This window comes from Cinclus cinclus, chromosome 34 (assembly GCF_963662255.1).
Source record: "Cinclus cinclus chromosome 34, bCinCin1.1, whole genome shotgun sequence".
NCBI classification, from domain to species: domain Eukaryota; kingdom Metazoa; phylum Chordata; class Aves; order Passeriformes; family Cinclidae; genus Cinclus; species Cinclus cinclus.
The window spans coordinates 521,480-533,678 of NC_085079.1; the positions used below are offsets into that span (position 1 = coordinate 521,480).

Consider the following 12,199-nt stretch of genomic DNA (forward strand, 5'->3'; position numbering starts at 1 on the left):
ACCCTGCCAGGGCCACCAAACTGCCCTGAGGTCACTGTCACCACCCACTGCCACCACCTGCCGCCACTGTCACCGCCCTGCCGCAGGGTCACTGTCCCCACAGATCCTGTCCCTGGGGTCACTGTCCCCACTGTGCCTTGTCCCCATAGATCCTGTCCCCAGTGTCCTCAATGTCCCTGGGGTCACCAGTGTCCCTGGTGTCTCCCAGTGTCCTCAATGACCTCAATGTCCCCAGTGTCCCCAATCCGCCCCATGTCCCCAGTGTCCCCAGTGTCCCTAATCCACCCCATGTCCCCAGTGTCCCCGATGTCCTCAGTGTCCCCAATGTCCCCGATGTCCCCGATGTCCCCGCACCATCAGCCCGTCCCCTCGTCACGGCGCCCTTTGGGGCTGTGCCGGTCACGGCAGGGACCTGCCACCGCTCTGGCGTCCCCTGGGCCAGACCCGGCCCCCCGAGGGGACATGGGGACATCGGGGGTGGCTCTGTGTCGGGCTGAGGGGGACACGGCCTCGTCCGGTCCCCAGGAACACCGACAGTGACGGCGCTCGGCTGAGTAAGGGCTCATCATGTGGCACGGGGACATCGGGGACATCGGGGGACAAGGGACAACAAGGGGACACCAGGGGACACAGACATGGGGGGACACCAGGGGACACGGGGGGACACCAGGGGACACAGAAGGACATGGGACAATGGAGAACACATTGGGGACACACAGCAAGATGAGGGGACACGGGGACAAAAGGACAGAGAGCACATGGGGACACACAGGCACCTCACTAGTCTGCCACCACCTGTCCTCAGTGCCACCACCTGGTGTCAACCCTTGTCCCTGATACCTCTGCCTGTCCCTGATGCCACCACCTGTCCTTGATGCCACCAACTATCCTCGATGTCACCAGCTGTCCCTGATGCCACCAACTATCCTCGATGTCACCAGCTGTCTGCGACACCTGCACTCTCCTCAGTGCCACCACCCATCCCTGCTGTCCCCAGCTGTCCCCAGTGTTGCCAGCTGTCCCATGCCCGGTGTCCCCAGCTGTCCCCTCTGTCACCTACTTGAACTCCTTCTCCGTTTTCCCTCGCAGGTCCCTCACGAGCCACTGGGAGGTGAAGGCGTCCTGGGGGGGCATCCCCCAGCGCATGACGGCGTTGAGGAACGCCTTGCGCTGCCTCGTGTTGAACCCCAGCACCTGGGGGGACACAGGGGACAGTGGGGACATCGGGGACAGTGGGGACATCGGGGACAGTGGGGACACAGGGGACAGTGGGGACATCGGGGACACAGGGGACAGTGGGGACACAGGGGACAGTGGGGACACAGGGGACAGTGGGGACATCGGGGACACAGGGGACAGTGGGGACACAGGGGACAGTGGGGACATCGGGGACACAGGGGACAGTGGGGACATCGGGGACAGTGGGGACACAGGGGACATCGGGGACGTTTGGGACACAGGGGACATCGGGGACGTTTGGGACACTAGGGGGTCAGAGGGACATTGGGAACACACAGAGGACACACCTGGGACATTGGGGATGTTTGGGGCATTGGGGACATTGGGGTCCAGGTGTGGAGGGGTCACTCAGGTGTCCGAGCACCCCTTGACCCCTCCTGGAGATGACCCAGGTGACCTCGGGAGTGTCCCCAAGCCCCAGGGATGTCCCCAATCCCCTGAGTGTCCCCAGGGATGTCCCCAGGGATGTCCCCAATCCCCAGGGATGTCCCCAGTCCCCAGGGATGTCCCCAGGGATGTCCCCCAAATGCCATCAGTGTCCCCAGTCCCCAGGGATGTCCCCAGGGATGTCCCCACTCCCCAGGGATGTCCCCAGTCCCCATCAGTGTCCCCCAAATGCCATCAGTGTCCCCAGTCCCCAGGGATGTCCCCAGGAATGTCCCCAATCCCCAGGGATGTCCCCAGTCCCCATTAGTGTCCCCAAATGCCATCAGTGTCCCCAGTCCCCAGGGATGTCCCCAGGGATGTCCCCACTCCCCAGGGATGTCCCCAGTCCCCAGGGATGTCCCCAGGGATGTCCCCAGGGATGTCCCCAATCCCCAGGGATGTCCCCAGTGCCCAGGGATGTCCCCAGGGATGTCCCCAGTGCCCAGGGATGTCCCCAGATGCCACCAGTGTCCCCAGATGCCACCAGTGTCCCCTCACCTCGATGTTGCCGCCCACCCGGGCCAGCAGTGGGGGGAGGGGTTTGTCCTTCTCGTTCCGCAGCTGCCGCTTGGACTGACGTCGGCCTGGGGGGAGGGGAAGGGTCAGCACCCCCCCCTTTGGGCCACCTGACCCCCCTTTGGGCCACCTGAACCCCCTTTGGGACACCTGAACCCCTTTGGGACACCTGAATCCCCTTTGGGACACCTGAACCCCTTTGGGACACCTGACCCCCCTTTGGGACACCTGACCCCCTTTGGGACACCTGACCCCCCTTTGGGACACCTGAACCCCCTTTGGGCCACCTGACCCCCCTTTGGGCCACCTGAACCCCCTCTGGGCCACCTGACCCCCCTTTGGGACACCTGAACCCCCTTTGGGCCACCTGAACCCCCTTTGGGACACCTGAACCCCTTTGGGACACCTGAATCCCCTTTGGGCCACCTGAACCCCCTTTGGGCCACCTGACCCTCCTTTGGGACACCTGAACCCCCTTTGGGACACCTGAACCCCTTTGGGACACCTGACCCCCCTTTGGGACACCTGAACCCCCTCTGGGCCACCTGAACCCCCTTTGGGACACCTGACCCCCTTTGGGACACCTGACCCCCCTTTGGGACACCTGAACCCCCTTTGGGCCACCTGACCCCCCTTTGGGCCACCTGAACCCCCTCTGGGCCACCTGACCCCCCTTTGGGACACCTGAACCCCCTTTGGGCCACCTGAACCCCCTCTCTGGGCCACCTGAACCCCCTTTGGGCCACCTGAACCCCCTCTGGGCCACCTGAACCCCCTTTGGGACACCTGACCCTCCTTTGGGCCACCTGAACCCCCTTTGGGCCACCTGAACCCCTTTGGGCCACGTGACCCTCCCCAGGACGCACTGAGGTGACAGAGGAGACACACAGGTGACACACAAGTGACACAGGTGACACGCAGGTGACAGGTGGCACACAGGTGACACACACAGGTGTGACACAGGTGTCACTGAGATGACACACAGGTGCCACAGGTGACACTGAGGACACAGATGACACTGAGGTGACACACAGGTGACACACAGGTGACACTGAAGTGACACACAGCTGACACAGGTGCCACTCACCCTCTGGCCGCTCGTCGAAGTCTTCGTCCTCCTCCTCGGAGCCCACCGAGTACTCGGACTGGTTGTCTGGGGACAGGGACAGCGTTGGGGACACCGCGCCCCCAGCGTCTCCCAGTATGTCCCAGTCCCATCCCAGTCCATCCCAGTTCCATCCCAGTCCATCCCAGTCCCTCCCAGTCCCATCCCAGTCCCATCCCAGTCCCATCCCAGTCCCTCCCAGTGCCCACCTTGGTCCTCCTGGGCCGCGTCGTTGTAGTTGACCTGCTTGCGCACGCGCTTGCCCTTGCCCAGGTTTTATCCCAGTCCCATCCCAGTCCCTCCCAGTGTGTCCCAGTCCCTCCCAGTCCCATCCCAGTCCATCCCAGTCCCATCCCAGTCCCTCCCAGTGCCCACCTTGGTCCTCCTGGGCCGCGTCGTTGTAGTTGACCTGCTTGCGCACGCGCTTGCCCTTGCCCAGGTTTTATCCCAGTCCCATCCCAGTCCCTCCCAGTGTGTCCCAGTCCCTCCCAGTCCCATCCCAGTCCATCCCAGTCCCATCCCAGTCCCTCCCAGTGCCCACCTTGGTCCTCCTGGGCCGCGTCGTTGTAGTTGACCTGCTTGCGCACGCGCTTGCCCTTGCCCAGGTTTTATCCCAGTCCCATCCCAGTCCCTCCCAGTGTGTCCCAGTCCCTCCCAGTCCCATCCCAGTCCATCCCAGTCCCTCCCAGTGCCCACCTTGGTCCTCCTGGGCCGCGTCGTTGTAGTTGACCTGCTTGCGCACGCGCTTGCCTTTGCCCAGGTTTTATCCCAGTCCCATCCCAGTCCCTCCCAGTGTGTCCCAGTCCCTCCCAGTCCCATCCCAGTCCATCCCAGTCCCATCCCAGTCCCATCCCAGTCCATCCCAGTCCCTCCCAGTGCCCACCTTGGTCCTCCTGGGCCGCGTCGTTGTAGTTGACCTGCTTGCGCACGCGCTTGCCCTTGCCCAGGTTCCGGGCCAGGTCCTCCTGCTGCTGCTCGTAGTGGTGCCTCAGCAGCTTCTCCCAGTAGTCGGGGTCCACGTTCTCCTCCTGCTTGATGATCTCCCGCTCGATCTCCTCGATCTGTCGGACACACGGGGTCACCTGGGGTCACCTGGGGTCACCCGGGGTCACCCGGGGTCACCGGCGGCTCAGGGGTCAGCGTTGGGCACAGCGTCCCTGTCCTTGTTGTCTCCATCGTCATCATCATCATCATCATCATCCTCATCATCTCCATCTCCATCCTCATCTTCATCTCCACTGTCCCCATCCTCTCCAGGGTCCCCAACTCCATCATCCCATTGTCCCCATCCCAGTGACCCCATCCCTCTGTCCCCAGTGTCCCCATCCCACTGTCCCCAGACCCTCCACCTAGTCACCATCTCTCATCTCCAAGCCCCTCCAGGCTCCACCACTCCCACCATCCCCTGTCCCCAATGTCCCCCAAGTCCCCAATGTCCCCAGTATCCCAAATCCTCCCAATGTCCCCAATTCCCCCAATGTCCCCAATTCCCCCAATGTCCCCAATCCCCCAATGTCCCCAATCCCCCCGATTCCCCAAATGTCCCCAATCTCCCCAAACCCCCCAATGTCCCCAATCCCCCCAATGTCCTCAATCCCCCCAAAATGTCCCCAAATGTCCCCGGCCCACCTTGTCCTCCTCCCTGACGACATACTGGGCCACCTTGAAGGAGCTCAGGTACTCGTTCATGTTCTGCACGTCGGCGTCGTCGGTGGCGTCCTGGTTCCGGTCCAGCAGCCGAGCGATGGCCTCGTTGTCGTAGTGGATGACACTGCTGTCCTCCTCCTTGTTGTCCCCTGAGTGGGCACAGCCAGGGACACGTGGCTGGGACACGGTGGGACATGGTGGGACACACTGGGGCATGGCTGGGACACACTGGGACATGGTTGGGACACACTGGGACATGGTGGGACACACTGGGACATGGCTGGGACGTGGTGGGACACACTGGGACATGGTGGGACACACTGGGACATGGTGGGACACAGGTGGGACACACTGGGACATGGTGGGACACACTGGGGCATGGCTGGGACACACTGGAACATGGTGGGACACGCTGGAACATGCTGGGACACACTGGGACATGGCTGGGACGTGGTGGGATGCACTGGGACATGGTGGGACACACTTGGACATGGCTGGGACATGCTGGGACACACTGGGACATGGTTGGGACGCAGGTGGGACACACTGGGACATGGTTGGGACACACTGGGACATGGTGGGACACACTGGGACATGGCTGGGACATGGTGGGACACACTGGGACATGCTGGGACATGGCTGGGACACACTGGAACATGGTGGGACACACTTGGACACGGTTGGACATGGTGGGACACACTGGGACATGGCTGGGACACACTGGGACATGGTGGGACACAGGTGGGACACACTGGGACATGCTGGGACACACTGGGACATGGTGGGACACGCTGGAACATGGTGGGACACACTGGGACATGGCTGGGACACACTGGGACAAGGTGGGACACACTGGGACACGGTGGGACATGCTGGGACATACTGGGACACACTGGGACACGGTGGGACACGCTGGGACACACTGGGGCATGGCTGGGACACACTGGGACATGGCTGGGACACACTGGGACACGGTGGGACATGCTGGGACATACTGGGACACACTGGAACATGGTGGGACACACTGGGACACGGTTGGACATGCTGGGACATGGTGGGACACAGGTGGGACACACTGGGACATGGTGGGACACACTGGGACACGGTTGGACATGCTGGGACATGGTGGGACACAGGTGGGACACACTGGGACATGGTGGGACACACTGGGACACGGTTGGACATGCTGGGACATACTGGGACACACTGGGACACGGTTGGACATGCTCCAGTGTGATGTGACACAGCTTTGTCACACTCCAATATGGCCCAGTGCACCCCAGTCCATCCCAGCCCCGTTCCCCCAGTCCGACCCACCCTCGTTCTCATCCTTGAAGAGCTCCTCGGTGCCAAACTTGAGGATGTCATCGAGCTCCTGCTTGGACATGGAGCCGGCCTTGGAGCCCAGCCCCGGGCGCACCACCAGGTGTGTGAGCATCATCTTCCTCTTGGCCACCTGCGTGATCCTCTCCTCCACCGAGGCCCGCGTCACAAAGCGGTAAATCATCACCTTGTTGGCCTGGCCGATGCGGTGGGCGCGGCTGAAGGCCTGGGGGGACAGAGGGGACACGTCAGGGACATGGGGGGACACGTCAGGGACATGGGGGGACAGGGGGGACACGTCAGGGACATGGGGGACACGTCAGGGACATGGGGGGACAGAGGGGACACGTCAGGGACATGGGGGGACACGTCAGGGACATGGGGGGACAGGGGGGACACGTCAGGGACATGGGGGACACGTCAGGGACATGGGGGGACAGAGGGGACACGTCAGGGACATGGGGGGACGGGGGGATGGGTCAGGGACATGGGGGACAGGGGGGACACGTCAGGGACATGGGGGGACAGGGGGGATGGGTCAGGGACATGGGGGACAGGGGGGACACGTCAGGGACATGGGGGGACAGAGGGGACACGTCAGGGACATGGGGGGGGACAGGGGGGACACGTCAGGGACATGGGGGGGGACAGGGGGGACACATCAGGGACATGGGGGGACAGAGGGGACACGTCAGGGACATGGGGGGACAGGGGGGACACGTCAGGGACATGGGGGGACAGAGGGGACACGTCAGGGACATGGGGGGGGACAGGGGGGACACATCAGGGACATGGGGGGACAGAGGGGACACGTCAGGGACATGGGGGGACAGGGGGGACACGTCAGGGACATGGGGGGACACCGTGGGGACAGGTCAGGGACATGCCAGGTGAGATGGTGGACATTGCACAGGTGACACAGCACAGGTGCCACCGGCCAGGTGCCAGGTGCCCACCTGGATGTCGTTGTGGGGGTTCCAGTCCGAGTCGAAGATCACCACGGTGTCGGCTGTTGCCAGGTTGATGCCGAGGCCCCCGGCCCGCGTCGACAGCAGGAAACAGAACTGCTGCGCCCCCGGCGCTGCCCCCCCGGCGTCAGTGTGGGACCCCAAAAACACCCCACACACCACCCCAAATTCACCCCAAACCACTCCAAATTCACCCCAAACCACCCCAAATTCACCCCAAACCACCCGCACTGCTGCCCCCCCGGCGTCAGTGTGGGACCCCAAAAACACCTCACAAACCACCCCAAATTCACCCCAAACCACCCCAAATTCACCCCAAACCACCCCAAATTCACCCCAAAACCACCCCAAATTCATCCCAAACCACCCCAAATTCACCCCAAAACCACCCCAAATTCACCCCAAAACCACCCCAAATTCATCCCAAACCACCCCAAATTCACCCCAAAACCACCCCAAATTCATCCCAAACCACCCCAAATTCACCCCAAAACCACCCGCACTGCTGCCCCCCCGGTGTCAGTGTGGGACCCCAAAAACACCCCAGAAACACCAGAATTCTCCAGGACACCTGAATTCCTCCTGGGCACCTGTCCCCATCCCTGTCCCTGTCCCGTCTGTCCCTGTCCCCTGTCTGTCCCTGTCCCCTGTCTGTCCCCATCCCTGTCCCTGTCCCCTGTCTGTCCCTGTCCCCTGTCTGTCCCTGTCCCCTGTCCCCTGTCTGTCCCTGTCCCCTGTCCGTCCCTGTCCCCTGTCCCCTGTCTGTCCCTGTCCCCTGTCTGTCCCCTGTCCCTGTCCCCTGTCTGTCCCTGTCCCCTGTCTGTCCCTGTCCCCTGTCCCCTGTCTGTCCCCTGTCCCCTGTCCCCTGTCTGTCCCTGTCCCCTGTCCCTGTCCCCTGTCTGTCCCTGTCCCTGTCCCCTGTCTGTCCCTGTCCCCTGTCCCCTGTCCCCTGTCCCCTGTCCCCTGTCTGTCCCTGTCCCCTGTCTGTCCCTGTCCCCTGTCCCCTGTCCCCTGTCCCCTGTCTGTCCCTGTCCCCTGTCCCTGTCCCCTGTCCCCTGTCTGTCCCCTGTCCCCTGTCTGTCCCTGTCCCCTGTCCCCTGTCCCTGTCCCCTGTCCCTGTCCCCTGTCCCCTGTCCCCTGTCTGTCCCTGTCCCTGTCCCCTGTCTGTCCCTGTCCCTGTCCCCTGTCTGTCCCTGTCCCCTGTCTGTCCCTGTCCCCTGTCCCCTGTCTGTCCCTGTCCCCTGTCTGTCCCTGTCCCCTGTCCCCTGTCCCTGTCCCCTGTCCCTGTCCCCTGTCCCCTGTCCCCTGTCTGTCCCTGTCCCTGTCCCCTGTCTGTCCCTGTCCCTGTCCCCTGTCTGTCCCTGTCCCCTGTCTGTCCCTGTCCCCTGTCCCCTGTCTGTCCCTGTCCCCTGTCTGTCCCTGTCCCCTGTCCCCTGTCTGTCCCTGTCCCCTGTCTGTCCCTGTCCCCTGTCCCTACCGTTGAAGCGGTCGATGGCCTCCTGCCGCAGGGCCCCGGTGATGCCGCCATCGATGCGCTCGTACTTGTAGCCCTCGTAGTCCAGGAAATCCTCCAGCAGGTCCAGCATCTTCGTCATCTGTGAGCACTGGTTAAACTGGGAGGGACTGGGGAGGGACTGGGGAGTCTCTACTGGGCACGCTGGGAGTGCTGGCACTGGCACCGGTTAAACTGGGAGCAGCTGGAGACCCTGTACAGGGCACACTGGGAGTGCTGTGACTAGCTCTGGTTAAACTGGGAGGGACTGGGGAGCCTGTACTGGGCACACTGGCGGATTTTGGGGATATTTTTGGGGTCCCACGTGGGAGAAGATGAGCACCCGGTGGTTCTGGGGGGATTTCAGGGATCTTTTGGGACATTTTTGGGGTGGTTTTTGGGGTCCCACCTGGGAGAAGATGAGCACCCGGTGGTTCTGGGGGGATTTCAGGGATCTTTTGGGACATTTTTGGGGTGGTTTTTGGGGTCCCACCTGGGAGAAGATGAGCACCCGGTGGTTCTGGGAGGATTTCAGGGATCTTTTGGGACATTTTTGGGGTGGTTTTTGGGGTCCCACGTGGGAGAAGATGAGCACCCGGTGGTTCTGGGGGGATTTCAGGGATCTTTTGGGACATTTTTGGGGTGATTTTTGGGGTCCCACCTGGGAGAAGACGAGCACCCGGTGGTTCTGGGGGGATTTCAGGGATCTTTTGGGACATTTTTGGGGTGGTTTTTGGGGTCCCACCTGGGAGAAGATGAGCACCCGGTGGTTCTGGGGGGATTTCAGGGATCTTTTGGGACATTTTTGGGGTGGTTTTTGGGGTCCCACCTGGGAGAAGATGAGCACCCGGTGGTTCTGGGAGGATTTCAGGGATCTTTTGGGACATTTTTGGGGTGGTTTTTGGGGTCCCACCTGGGAGAAGATGAGCACCCGGTGGTTCTGGGGGGATTTCAGGGATCTTTTGGGACATTTTTGGGGTGGTTTTTGGGGTCCCACGTGGGAGAAGATGAGCACCCGGTGGTTCTGGGGGGATTTCAGGGATCTTTTGGGACATTTTTGGGGTGATTTTTGGGGTCCCACCTGGGAGAAGACGAGCACCCGGTGGTTCTGGGAGGATTTCAGGGATCTTTTGGGACATTTTTGGGGTGGTTTTTGGGGTCCCACCTGGGAGAAGATGAGCACCCGGTGGTTCTGGGGGGATTTCAGGGATCTTTTGGGACATTTTTGGGGTGGTTTTTGGGGTCCCACCTGGGAGAAGATGAGCACCCGGTGGTTCTGCTCCTTCAGCTTGCGCAGCATCTTCTGCAGCAGCAGCAGCTTCCCCGAGGCCTTGATCAGGGCCCCGCCCTCGTAGGCACCGCTGGGCAGCTTTGGGGACTCCTGGGGACAAGGGACATTGGGATGGCACCACAGGGACACCGAGATGGCACCACAGGGACACCGAGATGGCACCACAGTGTCCCCCCCCCCCCAAGTGATCTCCATGTCCCGTGTCCCTCTGTCCCTGTTGTGTCCCCTCTCTGTCCCCATGTCCCACAGCCCTCTAACACTCCCATGCCCCAAATGTCCCCAGTGTCCCCGATGATGTCCCCAATGTCTCTGGTGTCCTCAATGTCCCAAGTGTCCCCAGTCACCCCAATGTCCCCAAATCCCCCCAATGTCCCCAATGTCCTCCATGCCACAAATATCCCAAATATCCTCCCAATGTCTCCAATTCCCCCCCAATGTCCCCAATCCCCCCAACACCCCAATGCCCCAATATCCCCAGTCCCCCCAATGTCCCAATGTCCCCAGTCCCCACAATATCCCAATATCCCCAGTCCCCCCAATGTCCCAATGTCCCCAGTCCCCACAATATCCCAATGTCCCCAGTCCCCCCAATGTCCCAATGTCCCCAGTCCCCACAATATCCCAATGTCCCCAGTCCCCACAATGTCCCAATGTCCCCAGTCCCCACAATATCCCAATGTCCCCAGTCCCCCCAATGTCCCAATGTCCCCAGTCCCCACAATATCCCAATGTCCCCAGTCCCCCCAATGTCCCAATGTCCCCAGTCCCCACAATGTCCCAATGTCCCCAGTCCCCCCAATGTCCCAATGTCCCCAGTCCCCACAATATCCCAATGTCCCCAGTCCCCCCAATGTCCCAATGTCCCCAGTCCCCCCAATGTCCCAATGTCCCCAGTCCCCACAATATCCCAATGTCCCCAGTCCCCCCAATGTCCCAATGTCCCCAGTTCCACTGATGTCCCCAATCCCCCCCAACCCCCCCCAGTGTGCCCAATGTCCCCAATGTCCCCAATCCTCCCAACACCCCCAATGTCCCCAGTTCCACTGATGTCCCCAATCCCCCCCAAACCCCCCCAGTGTCCCCAGCGTCCCCAGTGTCCCCACCATGGCAGCCACGGGGAACAGGTAGGGGTGATTGCAGCACTTCTTGAGGTCCATCATGATGTTGAGCAGCGACACCTGGTTCCCCCCTCCCCGCGAGTTCAACGCCTCGAAGTTCCTGGTCAGGATGTACTTGTAGTACTTCCTGCGGGGACAGCGGTGACACCGGCGGCTCTTGGGGACACCCACGAGGGTGACAGGCTTGGGGACAATCCCACAAAGACAGGGGACTCCGGCCTACTTCTGCATGGGGCTGAGCTCCACGCGCACGATGAGCTCGGTTTTGGCCGGCATGTTCTTGAAGACGTCGGCCTTGAGGCGTCGCAGCATGTGGGGACCCAGGAGGTCATGGAGCTTCTTGATCTGATCCTCCTTGGAGATGTCAGCAAATTCCTCCAGGAACCCCTCCAGGTTACTGGGGACACAGGGACAGGGTCAGCTTGGGGACACTGGGACATGGAGGGACACAGGAACACAGAGGGACACAGGGACAGGGTCAGTCTGGGGACACTGGGACATGGAGGGACACAGGAACACAGAGGGACACAGGGACATGGAGGGACACAGGAACATAGAGGGACACGGGGACATGGAGGGACACAGGAACACAGAGGGACACAGGGACATGGAGGGACACAGGAACACAGAGGGACACGGGGACAGGGTCAGTCCAGGGACACAGGGACATGGAGGGACACAGGAACACAGAGGGACACTGGGACATGGAGGGACACAGGAACACAGAGGGACACGGGGACAGGGTCAGTCTGGGGACAGTGGGACATGGACGGACACAGGAACATAGAGGGACACAGGGACATGGAGGGACACAGGAACACAGAGGGACACAGGGACAGGGTCAGTCCAGGGACACTGGGACATGGAGGGACACAGGAACACAGAGGGACACGGGGACAGGGTCAGTCCGGGGACACTGGGACATGGAGGGACACAGGAACACAGAGGGACACAGGGACATGGAGGGACACAGGAACACAGAGGGACACGGGGACAGGGTCAGCTTGGGGACAGTGGGACATGGAGGGACACAGGAACATAGAGGGACACAGGGACATGGAGGGACACAGGAAC

At 61.8% G+C, this 12,199-nt stretch overlaps 1 protein-coding gene across 1 annotated transcript in view; it reads right to left on the minus strand.

The window, feature by feature from the left end:
* CHD3 (chromodomain helicase DNA binding protein 3) overlaps positions 1-12,199 on the minus strand; it is a 52,561-nt gene that overhangs the window by 14,267 nt on the left and 26,095 nt on the right. The window contains exons 19-29 of the mRNA XM_062512183.1: positions 11,349-11,522; positions 11,111-11,252; positions 9,966-10,097; positions 8,702-8,819; positions 7,213-7,337; positions 6,251-6,482; positions 4,916-5,082; positions 4,170-4,347; positions 3,269-3,334; positions 2,164-2,249; positions 1,061-1,194 (exon numbers count right to left, since the gene is read on the minus strand). Of these exons, the coding sequence (XP_062368167.1) occupies positions 1,061-1,194; positions 2,164-2,249; positions 3,269-3,334; positions 4,170-4,347; positions 4,916-5,082; positions 6,251-6,482; positions 7,213-7,337; positions 8,702-8,819; positions 9,966-10,097; positions 11,111-11,252; positions 11,349-11,522 (1,554 nt within the window). The remainder of the gene's footprint in view (positions 1-1,060; positions 1,195-2,163; positions 2,250-3,268; positions 3,335-4,169; positions 4,348-4,915; positions 5,083-6,250; positions 6,483-7,212; positions 7,338-8,701; positions 8,820-9,965; positions 10,098-11,110; positions 11,253-11,348; positions 11,523-12,199) is intronic.